Genomic DNA, 26,742 nt, shown 5'->3' on the forward strand with positions numbered 1-26,742 from the left:
TTGCCTAGGTTGATTTTGACCTGGAGTCACTGTCTGAAAGGAAAGAAGAGGAGAAGGAGGAGCTAATGGAGTGGTGGAAGATGATGTCAGAAACGCTGAATTTTTAAGCAGGCACTGTGAATTTATGCCTGTTAAATCTTCTATGTGTTGACTTAGTATAATGTACTGTGGAAAGTCCCTATAATTTAGAATTTGTGTAGCTCGCAATATTTAACTTCCAGTTTTTTTGAGTAATTTTCTAAAAAATCAATAATGTGCTTGGCATAAAAACAAATTGCTAGACACTTTCATACCATAATTCACTATTCTGCATATTCAACATGAGGGATAACTACCCCAAAGAATATCTCATCCTCTGAACTGAAATACAAACAGTGGTGTTTCACTTATAAATCCAGAATGTGAATGTTAAGTATTTTTTTTTAAAGTATGGTAATCAGCAATGACCAGCAGCTGTTAAAAATATTAGACAATGCAGGTAGACAGATGATGTTCTCTAATGTCTCATAAAGTAATACCACTGAAATTTAATACAGTAAGATTTGGTGTTGTAAGTAATGCTTTACTACAATTAAAGGTTGTTTAGGTCTCTGTGGAAGAGCCATGTAAAATAAGAATCGTGAGTACTTGGGATGCATCTATTCATGTAGGAATATCCTTCATTATTCTTACTTCAAGCTGAGAGGAAATAGTACATCTTGTTTTCCTCATTATGTCCAATAATGTTCCTAAGTAACTTGGTAATCAAATTAAAAATGCTGGATGGATAACAAAATAATCAAATAGTGAGTGAGTGTTATTAGCAGGTTTCCTGTGCTTGCACTGTATTATTTCTACTGTTATGTCTGTCAGCAGCTGTGTGTGTCTCATAGACATAAAGTGCATGAGAAGCCTTCTATACACTTTACATAAAGAACATATACTTAAAGGCCTCCTGATTTATTGCATCTTTAAAAATGGATTAGAAATTCAAAATCCGCTATATGCTCTTGAAAGTCCTTGATAAGTTTCTTCAGAAGTGCAAGCTCTGATAAGATTATTGTGATTCAGTTCCTGGTCACTTTGCATCAACACAAAGTAAATACAAGCTGCAAATAATAGCTTCCAATCAAATGAGTTTCAAGATAATCACTCTGATGCAAGACAGAAACTGTAGCTCAAAAGAACAGTCCTTGTTTATAACAAGGTGAATACACAGTCCTTGTTTGTTAGGAAGGATTAACACCTTTATTTTAACTAAGAAATGTGGTTTGGGAATTAACTGGTAATTTCATTTCCCTAAAAGTGCGCCTCTAGTAAAGTATGCATCGGTATATCACTTATGTAACTATACATCTCTCTATAAAATAGCTAAAAATTAGGAAACATGAAATGCAAAATTCATTTTAATTATGAAGCTAAGGTTGCTATGCTGAAGCAGAGCTGGCAACTTATAGAACATTATTCTGACATTTATTGGCACTAGATGAGGGGTTAACAGGATGATCTGAAACTTAAAATCACTCTGTGTAACTACAAAGTACCTTGGATTGAATCTAAACCAGAGAAGATGTTTTGTGTAGAGCAAAGTACTGCCACTCTGTTGAATCTCCAAATGGATTTCTGGATTAACTTCTTGCCAGTGTATACATTCTTATCTCCTTAAACACTGAGGTGATCAAATATAATTGTCCCACAATCTGACTTTCTTTGGTATATACTTGCTCCATGCTTATACCCCAATCCTAACTGTGCTGAGAGATTTTAAAACAAACAGGTCTTTCACAAGCAGAATTAAAGAAACCATGGAAAGGTGAAGCAGATTTAGCATTTCATATTTTCATCACAGTTCCATAATGATTCTGAGCCTATGGGATAGGGCAAGTTAAAATGAATACAGTAACAAAAAAGATATTGAATATTTTTGACTGAATGCACATACGTTCATAAGGAACCCTACTTACCATATTTGCCGGTGTATAAGGCGACTGGGCGTATAAGACCACCCCCCAACATTCCCACTCAGAATGTAGAGTTTGTTATATACTTGCTGTATAAGACTACCCCCTCTTCCACATGCGTGATTCTGCTTTGGCTGCATCATGGGGAGAGTTCCTTTTGCCCCTTTTGATTGCTTTTTGGAGAGAGCCAGGGTTTGCTGGAAGAAGGAACAGCAGAGAGGCAGCAGCTGTTTTGAGAGGCAGCAGCCATGTGGTCGCATCTCAAAATGGCTGCCTCCTCTCTGCTGTTCCCAACAGTCAGCTGTTCGGCGCTAGGGTCAGGCTGTTCCCAGGCTAGGAGCGGGGCTCTACTTGGTCTTACTACCAGGTAAGTGACTTCGCTGGGAGAGAGGGAGGGTTTGCTGGACATGCACCCAGCGTACAAGATGACCCCCCCACTTGGAGGCATGTTTTTCAGGGCCAAAAAGTCATCTAATACGCTGGCAAATATGGTACAAATACCTCAATTTAACAACCAGTTATCACAGAAAATAGCAATCTTAAATTCTCTCAGAAGATTGGTCAGCTATGCAGTTTTACATAAGGACAGTGAGGCAGACATTATAGAGGAATATGCAACTATAAGACACCTGCTTCTTGGGAGGAAAGCAATGACAAACCTAGACAGCATCTTAAAAAGCAGAGACATCACCTTGCCAACAAAGGTCCGCATAGTCAAAGCTATGGTTTTTCCAGTAGCGATATATGGAAGTGAGAGCTGGACCATAAAGAAGGCTGACTGCCGAAGAATTGATGCTTTTGAATTGTTGTGCTGGAGGAGACTCTTGAGAGTCCCCTGGACTACAAGGAGAAAAAACCTATCAATTCTGAAGGAAACCAACCCTGCGTGCTCACTGGAAGGATAGATCCTGAAGCTGAGGCTCCAATACTTTGGCCATCTGATGAGAAGAGAAGACCCTTGGGAAAGTGTGAAGGTAAGAGGAGAAGGGGACGACAGAGAACGAGATGGCTGGACAGTGTCATCAAAGCGACCAACATGAATTTGAGCAAACTCCGGGAGGTAGTGGAAGACAGGAGGGCCTTGCGTGCTCTGGTCCATGGGATCACAAAGAGTCGGACATGACTTAATGACTAAACAACAATGCAGCTATTGCTTTTAGGAAAGGGATATGAGAATTTAAATCACCCTCCCCTATCATATATCAATTCAGTATGTCATTGTCAAGCAAGCAATAGTTTCATTTTAAGGAGTCTTCGTTTTGTAACTGTGGGCTAAGAGGATTTTGCATATACATAGCTTGAAAATATTTGTGAAGTTAACACAGCAGAAGACATACATTTTACTCTCATTCTTTATGCTGGCCTGTATCATTGGCTGAATGAAGAGATGTACTTGTACCCTATTTCAAAATCCTGATTCTACAAGCTATATTTCAGCTTCAGGTTGCCAAATTAAAATGAAGGGTGTTTTGGTAATTATTTTAATCAGAATTGTTGTGACAATTATTGATATGAGGTTGCATAGTTAAAATGCTTATTTAATTATAATAACCAATGCTTCATTCATTCTACAATCCATTTTGTCTGGAATGGTCCTGCAATGATTCCAGCTCACAGTAGTATATGCATAAATCATTTAAAACCCAGTTGTGCTCTTTTGTTTCTCTTGCTAAATGAAAGGCACTTGCTCTGATCCAAATCTAGCTGAATTTTCAATAAAACAGTGTAAGAAGAATAGACAAATCAGTGTGTGTTTTGTAGATGGCAGTGAGGATGGTTGTAAGTATGGAGAACAAGTTCTATGAGGAAAGGTCGCAGACACTGGGTACGATTAGTCTAAAGAATAGAAAACCGAGGAAGTATATGTTATACATTTTCAAATAATCATAAGGATTGTTATACAGAATGACTTGACTTTCCGTTGTCTCAAAGGGCAGGGCTAGATTTAATGTCCTTAAGTTAGCATGTGGATAGATTTCGATCAAACAGGAGGAAGTTTATAATGTTAGAACCAGTTCAACAGTGGAACTAGTTAACTTTAGAAAGTGGACTCCATCATAAGATATCTTTGGATACAGTCTGGACAACCATCTGATATGGATACTCTAATTTTATACTTCATGTATCAAACAGTAGTTTGGACTTTATGATCCACAAGATCACTTCTGAAACTAAACTTTTAATTATATTTGACTAATTGTACCTTAACATGGATTAGCATTGAAAATTATGTATATCCCACTGAAAATCAGGTAGTATGGATTTCCAGGGTCAGATGTACATTCTGATGTGAATTTGAATAATCATTAGATTTTCTCCAGTATTTCCTTTAGTACCTATTTTTATTATGTTCGCTGCCTGCATTGCAATTCAAAAAGGTAAATTCCATTAATTTCAAGGACCATGAAATGGTGGCCATCATTCAAGTGGGCAGACTCACATGCTGGTTTCCTTCATATGGAATGGAAGTAACATTCTGTATATGAAGTTACTTCCATTCCATATGAAGGAAAAGAGCATGTGAGTCTGCCCACTTGAATGATGGCCACTGTGAATGTCCTTGAAGTTAATGGAATTTACCTTTTTGAATTGCAACACAGGCAGCAAACATAATAAAAATAGGTACTAAACTTAGACCATCAACTTGCTTGCTCACAGCTTTGATCTAGTGGTGTATCAATCAGATAAACAGTCATACCCCAGAATGTTTATGGCAGTTCTTGGGAACAAGTAATGACACAGATATTAACGTTCCTGCTCCTAAGAGTCACCCTTTCTTGGTAGGAAAACCACAGCTTACTCATAACCTGCATGCAAAACATCCCAGTTTCAAGTTCTGAAATCCCCAATTAAAAGGAGAGGCCTGCAGAGGCTCTGCTAGAGTAGGCAATCCTGGACTAGATCAAGAAATCTTCTAACCTGGTTTTAGGGACTTCCATGTACGTGTTGTGACGCTCACCTAAATAAACCACATGTGCAAAAAGTCATTTGGCAGAGTCTCTGAACTGATACAGAGAAAGCACCAAATTCTGTTTTTTGGTTGTTAGATTCCTCATGATTTAATTAAAAAAAAACAGGTTAGAGTTTGTTTTTTAAAAAATACTCCCAAAACAGTAACATGAATTGTTCATCTAAATTCTCTTTTTTGTAAGAGAAGAACTTTCACTGTTAAAGATTTTTATTTTGAAGAGAAAGTAACCATAGCTCAGGTACCATTAAAATATCTACAGCAACATGTATGGAGAAAGTACTTCAGCCTCCTGTGCCCTCTCTTGTTTTTATCACCCTCTGCATGTGAAGGATAGCAAACCTATAGGTGAGGACCTCCTGTATCTAGGGGGCTTTGCACATTAATTAGAACTCTGATAAATCAAGGTTCTCTAGGGTGTGGCCTTGGGCAAGTCTCACAGTCCCAGACCACATCCAGAAAAGGGGGACAGCAAACCACTTCTAAATACACTACACCTAGGAGACCCCAAGAAGGGTTGCCATAACTTAGACACAATGGTACGGTGAGAGATCCATGGATCTAGAAAGTTGTCCTTTTCAGATTCACCACCCACATACAGGGAGAGATGGAACTGAGGGCAGTGTCAGGTATAGTATGTGTTGCATACAGCATTTTGAAGTGTATGATTTGATAATGTCTGAATAGAGGTCTTGTAGTAACAGTTGTGTTTTCTAGGTCTGAATTTAGCTGACTCAGACAGGCCTCATCTTTAAAAACTAGTGCAAGAAAACTTAAAATTAATCAAGAGGAAATGTTGAGTGGTCACAAGACCAGATAGGTGGGATATATATATAAATAAATAAATAAATAAATAAATAAATAAATAAATAAATAAATAAATAAATAAATAAATAAATAAATGTTATGTGTTGTCAAGTAACTTCAGACATATGGTCAACTTTTGAATTAACAGCCCTGCTCTGGTCTTGCGAAGCACAGACCATCACTTTCTTTACTGAATGAACCTACTTCATGTTCAGTCTTTTCCTGGTGTCTTCATTTTTTCCTAGCATGTTTGTCTTCTTGAGTGAGTCTGTCCTTTCATGTTATATCCAAAGTGATATAACTATCTAGTGATAGTTCTGGCTTGCTTTTATTCAGAACCCACTTGTTTTTCTGGTGACCCATGGTATAAATAAAGCTCTCTTCCAACAGCACATCATGAATGAATTGATTTTCCCCCCAGTCATCTTTCTTTTTAGTCCAGCTTTCACATTTGTGCATAGTAATTATGAATAGCACTGATTATCTTGGCTATGATTTTCAGCAACATATGCTTATATTTAAGGATCTTTTCTTGTTCCTTCATAGCAGCCCTTCCAAGTCTCAGATGTCTTCTGATTTCATGGCTGCAATCTGTTTTTATTGATGATTCAACCAAGGTATAGAAAATATTGAACAAGTTTGATTTCTTCATTGTTAAAGTAAGCTTGAAATAAGACATCTGGAAAAAACATAAATGTAGCACCACTGCAGGAGAATTTGTACCACCTGATTTTCTCACTCACATTCCAGTTTTTAATTCCTTGCATTTTCATAAAAGTAGAAAAATAAGATGGGCTACTCTACTGCATCATTTGAAGGGAAGTCTGTATTGAAACCCACATATTTCATTGTGAGGAAAATATATGGTGGACAAAGTGCTTGACCGCTGTCGTGCCACCTCCTCCTCTCTTGACCCTTGCCCAGCCTGGCTAATTGAAGCAGCCAGGCCTATAACAACTGAATGGGCCACGGAAATAATTAATGGGTCTCTCCATTAATGGGTCTCTCAAGGAGACACTCATTAGTCCCGTAAGGAAGAAACCAAGTTTGGTGGCAGACAACATTGGCAATTATAGGCCCATCACCAATGATTCTTTCCTCAGCAAAGTAGTAGAGAGGGTGGTGGCTGACCAGCTCCAGGTTCTTTTGAATGAAACCAATGCCCTGGATCCATTCCAGCCAGGCTTCAGGCTGCGCCATGGTACGGAAAAAGCATTGGCCGCCCTGTTTGATGACCTGCAGAGGGACACCGATGGGCAAAATGTATTTGTTGGTCCTCCTTGATATCTCAGCCAACTTCAATACCGTTGACCACAGTATCCTCCTGGGAAGGCTCTCTGAGTTGGGAATCGGTGGTTTGGCGTTTGCCTGGCTCCGATCCTTCTTGGAGGACCGTCCTCAGAGAGTACAGCTTGGGGAGTGTGTTTTGGCCCCATGGAGTCTTAATTGTGGGGTTCTGCAGGGTTCAATTATCTTCCCAATGCTGTTTAATATCTATATGAGGCCACTGGATAGGGTCATCAGGGGGTGTGAGGCTTCGTGCCATCAGTACACTGATGACACCCAGCTTTACATCTCCTTTTCTCCAACCACAGTGGATGCCGTTCCATCCCTTCAGCGCTGCCTCGAGGCTGTACTGCAATGAATGCAGGAGAATGGACTGAGGCTGAAACCGGACAAGATGGAGGTCCTGAGAGTGGGTGGCCCCTCCAGCAGTGGTTTGGGAAACTCCCTGTCTTTTGAGGGGATGACTCTCACTGTGAAGAGTGAGGTTTGCAGCCTGAGGGTCCATATGGATCTGGCGCTCATCATGGAAACCCAGGTGGCGTCACTGGTCCACTCCACCTATTTCCATCTGTGGTGGATTGCCCAGCTGTGTCCCTATCTTGATGTTGTGTTGCTCACCACTCTGGTCCATGCACTTGTAATCTTGAATTTAGACTACTGTAACACACCTTATTTGGGGCTACCTTTGAGATTGATGCCAAAGCTTCAAATGGTGCAGAATGCAGCGGCCAGACTTCCCACTGGGACGCGAAAAAGCCAGCATATTTCCCCTACTCTGGGTGCCTTGCATTGGCTGCCCATTCATTTCTGCATTGATTTCGAAGTGCTAATGATGAGATATAAAGCCCTAAACGGTTTATGTAGCAGGCCACTTTCAAGCCTCTTCCAATCCAGGCCTATAAGAGTGCTCACTACCTTTCACCAAAACTTGCTGCCACCAACCTATCCTTAAAATCAAAAGGACAAGGGTTTCTTTCAAACAAATAAAAGGTTTATTGATTACAAGAAATAAAAGGAGTAAATCACATGTATAGAATCAAGTTGTCAATCACTATTTATCAGACACTAGCTCACACAGACTTTTCCCTCACTGACAGGCTCTTTCTCACTATCAAACTCTCTAAACACTCATCTCTCAAAACTCCTCACACACACCTTATATAACCCAGGTCCTCCCACTTCTGCACCACCCTCCGTCCTCCCATTGGCTGAGGTTCCCCTGCCCAGCTGTGATGGACAGGTGAGAGCAGAGCTGAACGCCACAGTTTAAGACCTAAATATTTATCAGAATGCCTCCTCCCACCTAGATCTACCGAAATCACTCATTCTAGCCAGGGAGGGCGGCTAAGGGGCCCAACGCCAAGGGAGGGCCGGAGAGAAAGAACAAGAAACTGGACCTTCTTGGCAGTGGCTCCTCACCTTTGGAACAGTCTGCCCCCAGAGATCTGTATGGCTCCCTCACCAGATGTTTTTAAGAGCAAACGTAAGACTCTTTAGGCAAGCTTTCCCTCCTGTCATCACCTGATTATTTTTCCCATTTTGAACTATATTATTGCTGTTGTTTTTTACTTTATTATATTGTTTTTATTTTATCGATTATTGTTAGCCCACCAGAGTAGACTTCGGTCCAGATGGGCGGGGTATAAATTTAATTAAAAATAAATAAAATAAATACTTGTTGAGCCATTTTGACAATAATACCAATGGCTGCCATTAATGAAGGTTATATGCGACACTCTTCCTTGAGAGGAATCATTTTGTTTTTCCTGTGCGGAATTATCCATGCTTCCTTGAGTTAGAGAAGTACTTTGCTGATTAAAAGCCACATGGCATTAAAAATGCAAATGCAAATGGCTGATGTCTTTCGATCAGGTTTATTTTTTTAGCATTTTCATTTTCCTCTGGCTCAGAAGCAGCAGAAAATTAAGACACTGGCCTTCAGTCCTGGGGGCAGGGAAATAATTTTCTTGAAAATATTAAGAAAATGGCAAGGCAACACACACCACCAAGAAAGACACTATTGTGTTGTCACTGACATGTGGGCTCAGTTATAGAAATATATTGGCAGTTAATATTTTCTGTAATATTTTATAATTCATCATATCATTTTAAGACAGTAAAATCTGTATAATGTTCTGTTCATTATACAGATTTTTATTTTTAGGGTTTTTTATGTATTTAAATGTTTTTGGAAATCAGACATATCTTGAAAGGATCGTTTTAGAAGGCATGTTGAATTAGGTCAGTGATTCTCTGTCTACTAGTGAGGTGAGTACTATTAAAAGGTGCCAATGCAAATCTAAATTCACAAGGAGAGTATTCACTGGCTCAAGTTATCTAAATTCTGGAACTTCATGTTGCCAAATGACAAGGTTGAAGCAAAGAAATGCACACAACATACTGAACCTAAACGTCACCTACATCAGTCTGGAGCTGGTGATGGCATTTCCCCTCCTACTGAAATCACTGAGTGTGTGGATGAGGATGATAATGATGTTCTTTTTCTTCTTTCTCCTCCTCCTCCTCCTCCTCCTCTTCTCTTGAAGCTTAGACCTCATAATGGCTGTTCTGTTGATGGATGCAGCAACATTTAAGAGTTAATTTGGGCTGCATGCAAACTGGTCCCCAGACTTCTTCAGCCAGCACATTCATCTCATTTCTGCATTTTATCAGAATGAATGATCAACTGTAATAATTTGTATTTTCTGTTTCTCATTATGTGACTGAAGTATTTTACCAGTTCAAATTTTATGTTATTCATGGTTTCTTGGTCTTTATTCATTCACCTTTGCACTTCTTCGTTGGTTACCTTCTCAGTTCAAGAGGTTCTTAGCATCTTATGAAAAATTCAAATTTCAGATTTTTAAATATAGTTGTCTGTTTAAACATCCACAATTCCATGCTATATGGCAGAACTGAGAATGTACACTAAACATATTTTATTTATTTATTTTATTAGATTTATATCTCGCCCATCTAGACCAAAGGTCTACTCTGGGTGGCAGATTCAATACAATGTACAGTCTCAAAATACATTTCAAGTTTTTGTTGCATGTTGTCTTCTTTGTCTGGTGGAATCTGCTCTGGGTCCTTAGATATCACCCCACCACTGGCTGGATAGCTCAGTGAATGGGGTTGTTAGCTGCAAAGCCAAAGCTTGGGAGTTTGATTCCTTGCTGTGCCTCCTAGGAGAAGAGCCAGCCTGTGTAGCCTTTGGCAAGCTACATGACCCCCAAAGCACCAACAGAAAAAGGCAATGGTAAACAACTTTTGAATTCTCTATACCTAGAAATCCCTGGAAAAGGTTGCCATACATTATAATCGATTTGATGGCATATAATTATTTATTACTATTATGATTCTATGGTTCATGAAACTTATTTCCAAAGTAATTATGATGATTAAGATACAGAAGTGCAAAAAGTAAGGGGGGGAGCACACCCGTTGGCACTAACTGGTGCAAGTCAGCAAAGCTTTAAAATGGCATATTGTTTACCAATTTGCAAACATGTACACATATAGTCCCTAATTAGGACTGTTATGTCTGATGCCTTTGATTATACTGTAGATAGCAGCAATATTTCACCTGTCACATCAGTGAAATATAAACTGTTCACATATCAACACAAATAAGTACTGTAGTTGTCCTTTTGCAAGATACCCATCTTCATTTCTTTGGAGGGGCTTCTTTTAATCTTTCACTTTTAACCTTCTACTTGGTCTGAGACTTTTGGAGCCGAGTCACATTTTAAACAACAGTGTAACTAAATGAAAACAGGAACAAAGTCCAGAATCTACAGGTGGGCAATATCTTTATTTGCACCAACTATACATTGGAAAAAAATCATATGAAAGCTACGCCTTTCTTTAGAAGTCTTTATGAGGCTACATAGTTGTTCTTTTTCTTTTTAAATGGGAGGCGGAGGAGCATGGAAGTCCAAATATTGGCCTAGATGTTTTATACAATGGAGATCTCCAGCTAAACTCAAGTCTTGAGATGGAGAATGGGACTTGCTAGCTGATATTCGTAATGGTTGGAAGAGGCTGAAATCAATAGTTTAAAAACAACATGCTGACTCTGTAAGCTGAAGCCAAGGTCTTAACTTTGCACAAGCAGTTAACTTCCACAATAAGCCTTCCTCTGTCACTGGTTCGTAATGTGGTTTCTGGCCCCTTACAGCTGTTCCAGCCATAAAACAATCAGGGAGAGTAGCCATTTCCACCTCAGGTTTTACTCCTTGCCAGTGGCACATTTAGAGGAGGACAATGGAGCAAAGAATATGTTCCCAAACACACAATGTCTGTCTTACTACATTCTGATGCAAGTGAAGTAACACACATATGCCATTGCATAAAGAGATATCCCTTTAAAAGACAATTTCCCCATTTAAAGGTTAGTTGTTGGAATCTAAAATTATCTATGTCCACCACCGCCATATGAACAGCCCCTTTAACTGCATATGGAAAGTTAAATGGCAAGGGGAAGTGTCAGCTTAGCCTCCTTCCTTATTTGCTAGCTTCCTATTTGCATTGATTTATTTTCTTTTACTTTATCTTTATATATATATGTGTGTGTGTGTGTGTGTGTGTGTGTATGCACACATAAATATACATACATACATACACACACACACACACACACACACACACACACACACACACACACACACACGTGTGTGTGTATCATATATATAAGCAGGACTCATATTAAGTTATGCAGCTCATCCAGCATTTGTTTCATAGTGCTAGATAAATATTTGGAGGCCTGCCTTCTAATATGCCCAGTGATCACTAGATGGTGCTGTATATCTGTAAACAAAGATAACAGCAACTGACATCTGCAATTTCTTCTTATAATAGTTTTTGAAGGTATTTAAAAAAACTCACTCCTTATGGTAATCTGTGGGGAAATAAATTCTACTTGCAGATGTTAATTTAATCCTATTTATCCTTTATGCAGAATTAGGACAAAATGTGTACAAGGCTGGTTTTTGGCAATACACTATGCTTAGGTGTCCTGTGCACATGAACTGTCTTTCTGAACTTGACTATGGTATAAGTGTCTGTTCTGAGCTGGAATTGGATAGAGGATGTTGAGACCAGTTGGAGACAAGTTCAAATTTCCATTACGAGTAGCTGGAGGCTATGGACTAAAATTAAGGGAATCAAAAAATTACTTTGTTCCTCAATTTGCCTTGCCCAGAGTGGTGAACCTATGACACTGCACATCTTTTGGACACCAACTCCTACATGTTCTTTATCACTCGGAATACAGGCTGGAGATGCTAGGAGTAGGACATCTCCCTTTATTCTGAAACCCCAGCTTCCACCTGCCTTAAGCAAAATCCTAACCTCCATCTGACTGTGCCAATGCCCTCAGAATTTCACCGAGCAATCCTATCTCAAAACAGAAACTCAAGCATACTGGCTAGAATCCTGCCATTGTTTTTTTTACACTAACATATGAATTTATGCCAATTACTGAGTTGCAACATGTATTCTTTGTTGCTTGTACTTGGCGCATGATGAGAAATATAAGTTTTGACTTGCTAACTAGCAGCAGCCAACCAAAATAGATAATTTTCTTCTTTCTCCTTTCCTAATAATCAGCATATAATGTATGTTTCCCATTTGTTGATTTTTACTGTCATCTAACAACCCACCCTTTTGTCACATAACACTATTTAGTCAGAAGCAACCTCTTTTGAATGTAATGGAACTTACTCCCAGGTAAATAAATATAGGACTACAACCCAAATGCCCTTTCTGCATGGATTTCCTTTTGTACAAGGGGAAAATGGTCTTTAAATTGAAATAATGCCACTGAAATCAGATCCTTGCATAAGTCATTTGCAGTGCAAAAACTGTTGGAAAATCCTCATTTCTGCGACAAGCCACAGTGAATCCCTCACTTGTTCTTGATCTGACAAGAAAGTTACTGCTTAATGCTGTTATTCAAAATGACAACAGTAATCTAAGTAATAACTCTTGTCAGATAAGCAAGGGCTACTCACCATATCTTTTCTCTCCAGGCTGCTGTTAACATACTGTGTGGTAGCTCCTGGCAACTGACAATTGATCAAGTAGCCACAGTCAGATGTGCTGAAGGTGGCAGAATGGGGTAGAATAGAACCTTGGGGAACTAGAGTTTTCTTGAGTTTTTTGGAGAGGAAAGATCTTCAGACACAATACTGTCTGGAAATTTAGTGCTGGGGGCAGTGGGAGCAGCTTTCAGGTGCTTGGTAGGCAGTATCTCTAAAGTACAATTTAGAAATATCATTTTTTTTTACTCCAACTCCTAGTTGGGTTGTGTATACAATCCCTCCTGAATTAGGTTTAATGACAATGTGTAGTCCCTAAAGTCCACTCATGATTCCTCCACAGTAGGATTCCTACTGAGATGCATACTTCAGCAATCAGACTTGCAAACTAGGCTTGCGTTTACCTTCCAGTGCCCACTTACAAAACAAAGATGGCTAAATGCATGATATATTAGAAAACTCGTAATGAGGGTGAAAGAGGAGAGAGCAAAAAATGGTCTGAAGCTCAACATCAAAAAACTAAGATAACAGCCACTGATCCCATGACCTCCTCACAAATAGAAGGGGAAGATATGGAGGCAGTGACAGATTTTACCTTCCTGGGCTCCATGATCACTGCAGATGGTGACAGCAGCCACAAAATCAAAAGACACCTGCTTCTTGGGAGGAAAGCAATGACAAACCTAGACAGCATCTTAAAAAGCAGAGACATCACCTTGCCAAGAAAGGTCCGCATAGTCAAAGCTATGGTTTTTCCAGTAGCGATGTATGAAAGTGAGAGCTGGACCATAAAGAAAGCTGACCGCTGAAGAATTGATGCTTTTGAATTGTGGTGCTGGAGGAGACTCTTGAGAGTCCCCTGGACTGCAAGGAGATCAAACCTATCCATTGTGATGGAAATCAACTCTGAGTGCTCACTGGAAGAACAGATCCTGAAGCTGAGGCTCCAATACTTTGGCCATCTGATGAGAAGAGAAGACTTCCTGGAAAAGCCCCAGATGTTGGGAAAATGTGAAGGCAAGAGCAGAAGGGGACAACAGAGGACAAGGTGGCTGGACAGTGTCATTGAAGCTACCAACATGAATTTGAGCAAACTCCGGGAGGCAGTAGAAGACAGGAGGGCCTGGCGTGCTCTGGTCCACTGGGTCATGAAGAGTCGGACACGACTTAACGACTAAACAACAACAATTAGAAGAATCTGGCAACCAAGACTTTCAAATTAAGCTTGCAATTATCTCCGAATGACCGTTCACAAAATAAAGCATGCTAAATGTTTGTCATGTGCTAGTGGAAACAGACATGTTTCGCACTTAAAGAAACACCTCTTCTAAAGACTTGCCAAACATAGTATCCAGTTTGGTTATTGACTTCCTGCCTTTGAGACTCTTGTCAACAAATTAGAGTGCTTCTCTCTGGCTGGAAGATGATTTCTGTTCTCTCCAAAGCTACCCTGTTTCCCTAAAAATAAGCCCTAACTTGAAAATATGCCCTAGTATGATTTTTTAGGATACTCGTAATATAAGCCCTACCCCCAAAATAAGCCCCAGTTAAGTGAAACCCTGCTCTCCACTATTGTGCAGCAACCAGAAGACGATGACATAACTGTACTTAAATAAATGTAGATTGTTGTAGATGGGGGAAAAAAAAATAAAAACATCCCCTCAAAATATGCCCTAATGGGTTTTTGGAGTAAAAAGTAATATAAGACCTTCTCTTATTTTTGGGGAAACACGGGATGTAACTGAACTGCAGGAAAATTGTGAGCAAGCTTCAGAGTTCTTCAACAGCTGAATGCTAAAAAGTAAAAGTAGGGAGGGAAAAATAAGAGATTGTGTGAAGTTGTAGCATCAAAGCTTAATATTTGCTCCCAGTATTCAAACGAAGTGTAGGTGGAGATAATTAGATTAGATACGCTGCAGGTTTCAGGTTTCAGCCAGAAAATGCTGCTGGCAGAAAGAAGCATACTGTAGTTGATACCTTATTTTTCAAAATATGATAAGGGATGTTGTGGTGCTGGATATCATATCAAAATATGCTACTCAGATGTAAGTCCAGATCTGTCACTAGCCTTAAGAGAAATGCACAGTCTTCATGTTACGTAGTGAACAGAAGTAAAGGTGAACACAGCAGCTTTAAAAAACAGCAAATCTAAAGATCAAATTTAGATTAGGTAAAAAAAAAGTAAACAGAAGCAACACAAGATAGAATCATCTAATGTTGAAATGGGAAATTTGTATTTGTCTCCTGGGGGAGATGAATACAAATATTACCATCACAGGTGGCTGGGCCCTTTGCTCCACCCCCAGAACCAGCTGGTTCACTTATTGCTCACAGCTAGGTGTGTGAAACCATCATCGTTCGTGCTACACCAAGTAGCCCAGCTGGCAGTTCCCCACCTCCCTGCATTGCTGACAACTAAGTGGCTTAGCGGGGAGAATCGTCATCCAACCTCCTCAATGGAGTGGTCAGCAGCACAGGGAGACAAGGAAGCACCGGGCAGGCTACTTCTACAACTGGGGCAGGATTAGCGATGATGGCCATGTGCTGTGAGCAGTATGTGGACTGGCGAGTTCTGGGGGGTGGGTCCAAAGAGCTCAACCACCTGTGATAATAATATTTGTATTTGTCTCCCAGGGGAGACAAATAAGAATATCCCATCTCTAATGTACTGCACTGGTTTCCAACCTTGAGTAACCCAGGTCTTCTTGGGCTGCAAATCCCAGAAACTCTAGTCTAGCTGATAGTGAAGGCTTATAGGAATTGCAGTCCAAGAACACCTGGATTACCCAAAGTTGGAAACCACTGGTCTAGTGGTTGGAGAAAATGTAAGTCTCACAACATGAAGATTTTCACATTGTAGAAAATAACTCTCCAGTTCTAGGATCCCACTACTGAGTAGCTAAAATCTCCAAGAGACAGAAAAAAGGAAAATAAACTACATTGGTACGTAAGTAAAAGACTAAAATCCATATTTAGACATTGTGAGACAGTTGTCACTTACATGCACTTATTTTGGAATATTTATAATCCTGTGTTGTGCTATAATAGTCAGGATCCAATGGTTCAGTTAGGCAGAGTATGAGGGAATGTATAGCATGGCTTCATCACGCTATACAACAAGGCTTAATTCCCAGAATATACACTCCTGATCAGGAAAGGGAAAATCTGTCAGTTTTGCTTTTTCTCACATTCGTATTTTTTAAACCTCAAATTCTTTCTAACCTATATATGGAAAAAGCAATGGAAATTTCAGTAAATTCTTCAAAAGCAAACTCAAATTACATTCTCCTCAAAAGTTGCACCTGCTACATGTAATACTTGCAGCTACTCCCAGCAGGCCTCAGAGGGCCATGTAGTTCCTACCTGCCATGTAAATATTTAAGATGCCCAGACTCTCAGAAAAAAGCAGCAGCAGCACCTCTTAAGTCAGCAGCTGTCTACACAGGGATACAAAGAGAGGCATTTAGTAAGAGTTAAGCGCAAAAAGCAATGGGCCAGGATGGATGAATAGTCTGTTTCAGTTTATCATTCTTTGGATTTGTAAAATATCAAGTTCTTCATAACTTGAATATGAAGACATTCAAGTTTTTGGGTACATTCTTATTTTTAAAAATGAACAGAAAAATTTTCACCCTTGTTCAATTTCAGTTAAATTTACTGAAGAAAAATGGCTTCTCGGCCTTCTGTTTGAAAACAAGGCTGCAGCAGAAGGCCCAATGAGCTGCACGTTAACATAATTATCCCAAATCTCTACACCATGGACAGCATGTGAATGATTAGAGCTGAAATTAGGGCACTTCATGGACTGGGGGGGGCTCACCTAACAGTTTTGGGGCTGTGTCCCCATGCCTCAGTCATGTACTATCCTTAGCTGCAGTCTTACACTCATTTACCTCAGTGGGACTTATATCTGATGACGTATATAGGATGGCACCGTGCGTTTACAGTAAGCATACATTTTAAAAAGCAAATTACGGAAGAGTACAAGAGCAGAAACAAATTCAAAGCAACACACACAAAAAAGCCAGCAGAGATTTAAAAAACAGGTCATATTGGGCCTATCCAGAGGGAAGACTCACCTCAGACTCATGGACCTCAACCGTTTCTGTCATGAGGAGGAGAGGCAGTCAAGGCATGGAGCCATTTGGTAGCTGTGCTGTGTTCTCATTCCTGAGAATACAGTATTCAAATGTGCTTCTTCGTTGTAGTTTTTTTTTGGGGGAGGTTGCTTCTGTTGGGGGTCAAGAATCTCCTTAGCTACATCTCAAATGTCATGGGATGGAAATCACCGGTGGCTTTTCTCCATGATGCTTCCTTTACTGAAAATGGCGGCCAGGCTACAATCTCCAAGAAAGCAGAAGAGGACCATCTGGAGGTAGGAAATGAAGAGGCAGGAAAGGGTTATGATGCTTTTTTTTTCTGTGCGCTCTCTTTTGCAACATCTTTGTAGTTTAATCCAGTGGTTCATTTGAAATGATTATGTTTTGCTTTTCTGGCTTGTGTGAGACACTTTGATTTCATTGGCCTTTTTTTTATCCTCCGTTGTGGTGTGCTTCTTGTGTATTTAGTGTTGCAGCTTATGAAAACTGTACTTTATTTTGTCACCTTCAGTGTTATTTGCAGAGAGAGGAAGACAGTTTTTAAACCAAAACAACCTACGACAGAGTCAATCCTCTCTTTAAGGATTGTAGCTCACTGGGAGTAAGCTTGCTTTCTGATGTTACCTCCAAAGGGCAGCCCTGTGTCTCAGCTGCATCTAGCTAATTTGGAACTGAGATTATTTGCTTTTTAAAATCGGTATTCTCAGAGGAAATATGTGTATTTACACATATTCAGAGACACTTGATCTATTTAAAAACAAGCACCCAATTTATTTCCCTTCAGAAATGAGACACCTTCTGCCCGTCTTGAGATCCACCCTGTTTTTCTTTGTGGACAGTGTACAGTAATAGAAGTCTAGAAATATTTTGGTAGAATAATAAGGAGGACTTCTGCAATAGATGCTGCTGCTAGGAAGATGGGAACGAAGAGTGAACAGGGATGGTTAACCTTTCAGATGGACCAGGAACACAGTGGCTTCACCCCCACTCCCGTGAAATTAGACACAGCTCTGATTTTTCCCTCTGGTGACACAAATTTCCTCGTGAACATGAAGGCAAAACTTAATCAGAATGTCAAATCTGTGGATTTTGTTAGCTTCGCCATAAATACTCCTTATAGAAATATTTTGGCCCAACCTGCTGCTTGCACCTCTTTCCCCTCTTGTTCTTTATAAGCAGATAAGAAAAAGAGTTTAAAGAGTTATTCTACAGTCTTAGAGTCTGATAAATGAGTTTGTTTCAGCTCCTATCTACTGTTCTCTGACTTCCTTCCTGAGTCAGTGTCCCTTGGCTGAGCTGCAAATATGGTGAAAGGAAGTGCCCCTCTCGACACTTGGGGCAGTTTCATACATAATATTTTTTCCCACCATGCAGAGAAAAATTGTGTACTATTACGTGTGAAAATTGGATCAATTGTTTTTTGTTTTGGTCAACTAACTGCAGCAAATGTTTAATTTCATTAAGATGGATGCTTATTCATACAGTTTTCATGTTTGACAAACTGCTTAAGGTTTATTTTCTATACTGTATTGGCCTAGTTGTTGGGCCCGTGTATGGAAATATTTCTCCGACTGCATTCAGTGGAGCTCACTTTCAGGTATCAGTACCTAGGATTACAGTTTAATACTGCAACCCTCAAGACACTCACCTGGGAGTAACAACCCACCAGGCAGTGTGTCTTATTTATGAATACACACACATACCTAGAATTACCCTGCAGAGACTTGTCTATGAAAGAAGGATGAATGAAATACAGCTGTTAGTTATCCATAGATTGCAAAGGGAGAATTTTAAAAGAGAACATTGTTCCGCATACTGTTTTTCCTTCACAGAAACATTTCTGAAAAGTTTAAAATTTAAACCCTTTATATTCTCCTATAATGTCTGTTTTAGGGAAGCCCATTTTTTCTCACATTCAAATGACAAGCTGAATCCAGTTCTACAAGCCCTGTCAGTTAATGTATTGGTTTCTGTAATGTTCAGAATGCCAATTAGTTATTTCTTAGTTAGTGGAATGATAAACTTTTCCCATTGTTGTGCAGATTCAGTGGCCAACATTTATCAGCAATAATCTAATATGTAATCTAAGCTCTTAGGGGTAAAGGGTTGTTCCTTATGATTGAACAATCTATGTAAAGTCCATTAGGAATGCAGGAAATGCAGAGAAATCTTCAGAATAAAGTACAGTGTCAATAAAACAATTTTAGTATTTTGTGAACAATGGCCCACTACTAACTTTTTTTCCATGGGTACCAGGGCCAATCTTGGACTGGAATTATTTCAGAATATTTCAGAATCTGGTACATTACATTATACCCATTTCGTTTTATGGGTATACTGTGTATATACTTACAGTGACAATAAATTATATTATTATTAGGAAATTGTGGACTTTAACATTACACTATCTCTTATTCTTCTTGCCAGTTAGATGTAACTGGAAATAAAATGTTCTTTAGGTAGAAGACAATGGGATTCTTCTGAGAACAAAATCTTAATGAGGGCCAGCCTTTTGGGTGTTGATCTGGGCAGTTGTCAGAGTTACCAATGCAAACTGAATTAAATGGAGTGCCAAGCTGAGCCGAACTAGATGCTAAATGGAAGTGGGAGGGTACCAAGCCGAGCTGAGAATTTGGTTACCTAATACAGGAACTGCAGCGAACTACCCAGAATATAAGAACTACTAACAACCCAAAATATTAAGAGAAAACTCAGTGGATACTTCTTCTGTGTTGCATAGTATAACTTGAATTGTACATGATTATTTAAAGAATGGGTGCCTGTTCCATCTGTAAAGTCCTTGTCAGATGAGGTATTTTCTTCTCCAGTGGTCACACATTGTATTTTCTCTTGGGCCAACCCTGGTCTAAAGTTTAAGTATATACGGTAACTAATTTTGTTGGAAGCTTTGTTAGGTTCACAACAAGCTGCTGCTTTTAAAGAAAATGGTGTAGAAGAAACTTGGTTTTAAATTGAAAATGGATTGCTGCTTTACTGTTCATTCATTCCTGCGCGCCCTGCCCTTATTACAAGCTTTTACCCTGTTTTCAAGGTTTGGCAGAGAACTTGTTAAAATCTACCATAATATTTTAGTTAACAGAAACAATAAATTACTTTAGATTACCCAGATTATCATTATGTTTAAATGTCTGATCAGTATGACATACGCTATTTCTGTGGAAGAAAGTGCCTTATGTGCTGGAGAAATTAATAATCTTGCATCCAAGCTAATACTGGGTTTCTGTGGGAAGAGAGAATTTTTACAATTTAAGATGACTATCTTCTGCCATTAACCAATGTATTTTTTCCTGGACTTGAGGTAAGACTGCTTGCCTGCTCTTCCTGTGTGTTTGCTTTCTCTTTCTTTTCCTCTTTGACCATGGATTAGAGCAGACATTAAACTCTGTTTCCTGACCCTCAGACCATGCAGTCACATGGCTTTCTTCTATTCACCTTTTTTTATCATTTTATTCTTCTGACTGTAACTGAAAATCAACTGTAAGTAAAGATACTTTTTCTTTTCTATTTATATTACTTGTAGAGTAATTATGTATGCAAAGGGCTAATTTATTGTGAAAGCAAAGGGGCTGGGTGGCTGCTAGGAGATTTGACTATTCTCTTCTATGACGACCCTGTGCTGCAGCTGTTTTGTTTTTGTGCTTTATGCTGTGCTAAGAGAATGAAAAGAAATGTGTTGTTTTTTTAATTACATAGCACAGTTCTATAAGGATTTTAAATCAAGGCTTTACGGGATCAATAACAATTTATCTTAGATTGAAGAACTGATAGGTATAATTCTGAGTATTTGGTTTATATATTAAATACATGTGATCCAATTTCCTTTTTTCATGTAAGAGCCGATCCTTTGTAAGTTTATAAAATTCAGCAATGTTATTGTATATGGTGAATGACTGATGAAATGGTCCGTAGATTTCTTCAATAAAATTTGACTTGTAACTAAAAGGAATTAACAACAACAAAAAAATCCTTCAATATTATGAAAGCTTGACAAGGCTTTAAAATATATTTAGAAATGACTTAGCTATCTGTATATTTGATGTGCCCTATCAGTTAAAGCAGGAGAATGTGGTTTTGTTTCTGACCAGATCCTTCTGCATGAAAAATTGTAGTGGGGCAAAAAACCAGAAGCAACATGCAGACTTCTCATTTTCTTCCTCTTTTCTCTATCTCTGCAAGGCCCATCTACAAGCCATCTTGTAGATTACTGTGGTAGAGAGTTCTGGTTGTATCCAGTGGTGTGCACAATCGATCTGATTAGACCAAGAAATTCCTATGGCTGATTTATTTAGTAATGCAGCCTCTGCTGTCCAATTGAAGAAGTCTTGAGTTCCTACATTGAGTATCTGTTTTTAAATCAACAGCTTTACTATATGTCATGTTTTACAATTTTTAGTATTACTGAAAAGAGAAAGTAGATAGGGTATAATGCACAGGGAAATCGTTGAACCCATGGAAGGAAATCTTAATTTGTGATGGACAGACACTCTTCATGCACTTTCATTAACTTTCACCTTTTAATAGTTTACTTGCTTAATTGTCCCACACATTTGCAAAAGTTTACAACACAAGAGTATACTCTTATCAATATCTTCTCTGCATTTAATGGAATTGTTAAAATACACAGTAGGACTGCAGTATCCACGGAAGTCAGTTCCAAGTCCCCATGCAGATGCTGAAAACTGCGGATACTGTATAGCAAACCTGTAATTAGTACTGGATTCCCAGTGTGATGTAGTGGATTAAGTGACAAACTAGGTCTGTGGAGAACAGGGTTCAAATACATACTTGGCCATAGAACCTCCTTGGGGAAATGGGAACTGGTTAAAATCACTTGTTAAATACCTCACTTATCTTGAAAGCCCTATTAAGGTTGCTATAAGTTGGCTTTGACTTGGTGGCAGAGAACAAAGACATGTACTGTACATATATATTATAGTGTCTGGTTCTCTCTAGTGGCCAGGTCTCATAATACACTTGGAAACACATTTCTGTGGGTTTTTTTTTTTTTATTTTCTGGCAGTGGATAACTGAAACTCCTGTACTGATCCCAAATATATGGTGATCCTACTGTAGAGTGAAAGCCAAATGGTGACAAAATTGTGTTAGTCTTTCTGGAGAACACAGGTTTTTTTACAAAATGGAGAACTCCATGACCTTGACCTTATTAACAGCACATTCTAACTGATGGAGCTAATGAACAGGTTCCTCACCTTCTATTCAACCACCCTCAGTCTTCAGCTGTAAACAGGCAGTTTGGAAAGTTGTAGCCTTCAGCACCACAGATACCTCTTTGAACATGCACTGTAGTAAACCTTATGAACTACAGCATAGGCTGCTTGTAATATTTAATTTTAGTAAAAAAACAAAGAAAAAACCCTGCAAGCATGTTGCACCACTGCTGCATGAACTTAATGTATGATTTCCTTCACCTAAGAGAAAAGCATCCCTGAAAGATGCTGTGCAGATTGATAAATCATTGAACAAAGCTTCACCCCAGCAAAGTGTATGGGGAAAATTCAGACAAAACACTTCTAATCTACTGAAGTCACTCACCAACCTTCATGTTCTACCAAAATAGAATGTTTCTTATATTGTATGCCTCAAACCTGGCACAGCCTATCCTCAAGATTACTTCTCCTATACTATTAAGTTTCAAAACGATCTGTGAAAAAAATGTCCAAGTTGCAGCAATAATTGCTCTCTTTGTTATCAGCAACATCATTCATTATATTTAACCCCTGTGATTCCACCAAGGTGTCAGTATGCATGGGGGTCTCATTGGAGCCCTCACCCCATCCCTGTAGTGGGTTGGCCAAGGCCTACATCAGATGTTCTCAAGTTAGTCTGTCTATTAAAGAGCTTTTATTGTTCACTGAATCGGTTTAAAGTAATAATATTCAGACTCCTAACTAACACTGTTATTCTGGGAAGTATAATGAGAGTTGTAAAAACTCCCCTCAAGACCATTAAAAGACACCATATGAGATGTAGTTTTGGATCTTATCCGGCATTTTTAGTTTTCTCTTAACTATCCAGGTGTTTAGTGTATTCTGTCTCTGATTGGACCCTTCAGTATCTTTATTACTAGTGAAATTTTTTATGGTGTTTATTATTTCCACCCCATAAACCCATCTGCTTATTTTAGCTACTTGTTCCTTCCTCTTTTCTGGCTTGTGCTTGTAACTCACCAAGGTCACAGGTTTACATTTCTGCTTTGTTTGAACAGTATAAGAATGTGGGCAAATGCTTCTTCTTTAAGGATTTGCCATTGCTTTTGAAGACATTGTGGGAAGGACCATTTCCTTCCTCAAGGTCTGCTTCTGACACAACAAGAAGAAAGGAGCACTCACTTCCCAGCATTTGACTTGGCTTTGGGAATGGTAAATGTTTACTTTTAATTAGAATACTAGGATTATTCAATATAATCTTGTTGTAAATACCTGAGATTACACATAATTTTATTTATGTAAATTATACAGCAACTGCTTCAGACCCATGTTGAGTATAGCAACAGTTTTTGCCTTTTTTTGGATATGTCACAAATTTAAATATATTTGAAATTGTTTGGTTTCTCATAGTACTCTCTATCCTGAATAGGTAAACATTTCCTCCTACATCTTGTGCACGTGCATTGTTCTCTGGAACAGTAATGATAGTGGTGAATCTTTAATTTATAGTGGAAATTAGAGATCCCCACTACTGTCAATACTTGATCTTTACTTTTCTATTTTAATTTTCATCTATACTTTTATCCATCTTGAATGATATTAATATTACTGATTTAAATTGTTGTTTTTAATTGTTTTATGATATTCCTATTGTAAGCCACCCAGAGTAGACGTGGTCTAAATGGGCGTGATATAAATTTAATAAAATACATAAATAAATAAAATACTCTCTTTTTTCAACTATACAGAATCTTTTTCAAATTGTATTTTCCTAGATTTGTGACATTGTAAATGTTGAACTCTCTGTTATGTTTGAAGGAACAGTCTTTCATTGCTGAAGGGACATGGTCTAAGCTTTTGTAGCTGAAAACCAGAACAAATTGGATAGAAAAACACATCTTTCATTTATGGAAGGATCATGAGACTACAGCATTCAATCTCCTAAACCTACAGATATGCAGTTGTAGTACTATCAGGCCTGCGGTGTAAGCAGCTGGTTAGACGGAAGCCCAGATTTGGGAATTAAGAGCTACCAGAAGATGTGCCGGCATTTCAGCAAGTCTTGGAAGTTAAACTCGAATCACAGAACAAAACCTAATAATCAGAACTAGAAGACAAACACAAATGCAAAAGAGACGAGAAGATTGTTTAGGCATGCTCCAGCTTAAACAGAAATGGTGGACAAATGCAATTTGAAGAGTGATTCTGGGAATACCTCTCAGAATATTTCATTTGTCTTAGAAGACACTCTAAACTGGTGGCTCTCCACATGGGGCATCTGCAGATGGAACTGAAGGTTCCTGGAAGAGGATGATGGAATACTGTAATAGGAAGAGAAAGAAATAATATTTATGTGTAAATGTGTTCAAGGATACTATTAAGGCTAAACTGGTCTAGAACAAAAAAAGGGGGTTTCTATGCTCCTTTGGAAGAAGAATCACTTGAATATCCATCCATTTGGAGAAGGTGAAATATGAAAACATTTGTGGTGAAACTGAAGCCTCCCTTGTCTCCCTTCCCTTTGACCAAATTCTTGGATTCAGTACATTATTATTTCCAAACTCTTCTGTAAGAGAGATTCTACTTCTCAGGTTGTCTCTCGTGGCCTGTTTTTCTGTTCCTGTCGGTTTATTGTCATACAATAACTAATGGAGATACATAGCTTTGTTGGTATATGCTGTGTTATATTCTGGTGCCAATGCAGCATTTTACATAAAGAAAAACTCAGCAGGTACATATCTCTGTGCTGTCGATGGCATTATGTCATGAGTCAGGAATATAGCTTTGTCTTGATGTAAATGGTTACTTGATAATCAAAATGTCTTTAGAATAACAAGGAGCTTATTGAGGTTTATGTTTATGAGAGCCAACAAAGTTGCATTTCAAAAGTTATGTTGAGCAACAATCAGTTTTCTTCATAGGAGCAACTAGTACCAGTTTCTAACTACTGTACTTTTAAAAGTTAGAGTTAAGAGGATTTTTTCGCTGTTTTCTTTTCAATCCTACTTTTTAGAAAGTAAAAAAATATAACGGAAAAATAACAATAAATAATGCAGCAAGGTATTTTTAAATCTTAAATGAGTAATAATGAGCCTCGTGGCACAGTGGTTAAAACGCTGTACTGCGGCTAAAACTGTGCTCACGACCTGGGTTTCAAATCCCAGGTAGCTGGCTCAAGGTTGACTCAGCCTTCCATCCTTCCGAGGTCGGTAAAATGAGTACCCAGCTTGCTGGGGGGGGGCAATGTGTAGCCTGTATAATTAAATTGTAAACCGCCCGGAGAGTGCTTGTAGCGCTATGGGGCGGTATATAAGTCCAATAAATAAATAAATAAATAAATAAATAAATAAATAAATAAATAAATAAATAAATAAATAAATAAATAAATAAATAAATAAATAAATAAAAAAATAAAAACAGATTTAAAAACTTATAATGAGAAATGGGAACAAATCATTTTAAAAAAGTGCTTTCCAAGCTCTGTATTGGAGAGTCATTCTTTCACTACATGGTTGACCATTTGTAACAATACTGCAGGTGACAATACAGTATATAATTTGCCTATTATGGCAGCCCCTAGTATGCACTTATAGCAACTTTTTCCACAGTGGGTACTTATTCTGTAATCATGATAGCCTTTTACAGTTGTTACTTGCCGAGTTTATCCAATAATCAAGTGTGGAAGTATTCTAGTGCTGCCTTCACCATTGCCACCATTTCTCACACAAAGAAAGTGACGGGTTTGGAGCAGAGAGGTTCTGTAAGCATTGCAGTTTCCCATTGTAAGAAAGAACTGTGGAAAATCTCAGTTCTTGCTTGTATGGAAAGTCACCATGCATTCAGGAACCTTCTCTTCAAACATATTGACTTCCACAAAAGGAAAAAGAAGAGGGAAGGTGTGGGGCTTAGCTACCACTCAGGTTAAGTGACTTGTGCCTTTCTTGTCCACCTTGTGGTGTTTTAGCTAAACCGAAGATGATTTCTAGAAGAAACTGGAAGAGGGCTGAAATGACATTGTCTTCTGTATTTTCAAAGAAATAGGCATCACAGTGTTTGACCTTTAGCTGAAGAACGGGATAGCAATGCATTAAAAGTCACAAATAGGCGGATAGCCCAGCTGCGGTCCTACCTTGATGTTGGGGCGCTCACCACCTTGGTGCATGCGCTCGTAATCTCAAGATTAGACTACTGTAATGCGCTCTACGTGGGGCTACCTTTGAGGCTGCTGCGGAAACTGCAGGAGATGCAGAATGCGGCGGCCAGATTACTCATTGGAGTGAGAAAATACCAACATATTTCACCCACTCTGGCCACATTGCATTGGCTGCCCATCCGATTCCGCATCGACTTCAAAGTGTTGATGCTCATGTATAAAGCCCTAAACGGTTTAGGACCTTGATTCTTGGCGAA

General features: G+C 38.8%; 1 protein-coding gene and 1 long non-coding RNA gene across 2 annotated transcripts in view; one reads left to right on the top strand and one right to left on the bottom strand.

The window, feature by feature from the left end:
• Positions 1-928, top strand: part of CPE (carboxypeptidase E) — a 98,320-nt gene extending 97,392 nt beyond the window's left edge. The window contains exon 9 of the mRNA XM_073001483.2: positions 9-928. Coding sequence (XP_072857584.2) covers positions 9-107 — 99 coding nt within the window. The 3' untranslated portion in view covers positions 108-928. The remainder of the gene's footprint in view (positions 1-8) is intronic.
• LOC144583224 (uncharacterized) lies at positions 622-26,107 on the bottom strand. The gene is made up of 2 exons (XR_013536892.1): positions 17,123-26,107; positions 622-16,480 (listed from the first exon to the last, which is right to left on the bottom strand). It is a non-coding gene; the product is annotated as an uncharacterized LOC144583224 (long non-coding RNA).
• Between the last annotated feature and the right edge of the window lie 635 nt (positions 26,108-26,742).

The sequence above is a fragment of the Pogona vitticeps genome, chromosome 5, assembly GCF_051106095.1.
Source record: "Pogona vitticeps strain Pit_001003342236 chromosome 5, PviZW2.1, whole genome shotgun sequence".
Taxonomy (NCBI): domain Eukaryota; kingdom Metazoa; phylum Chordata; class Lepidosauria; order Squamata; family Agamidae; genus Pogona; species Pogona vitticeps.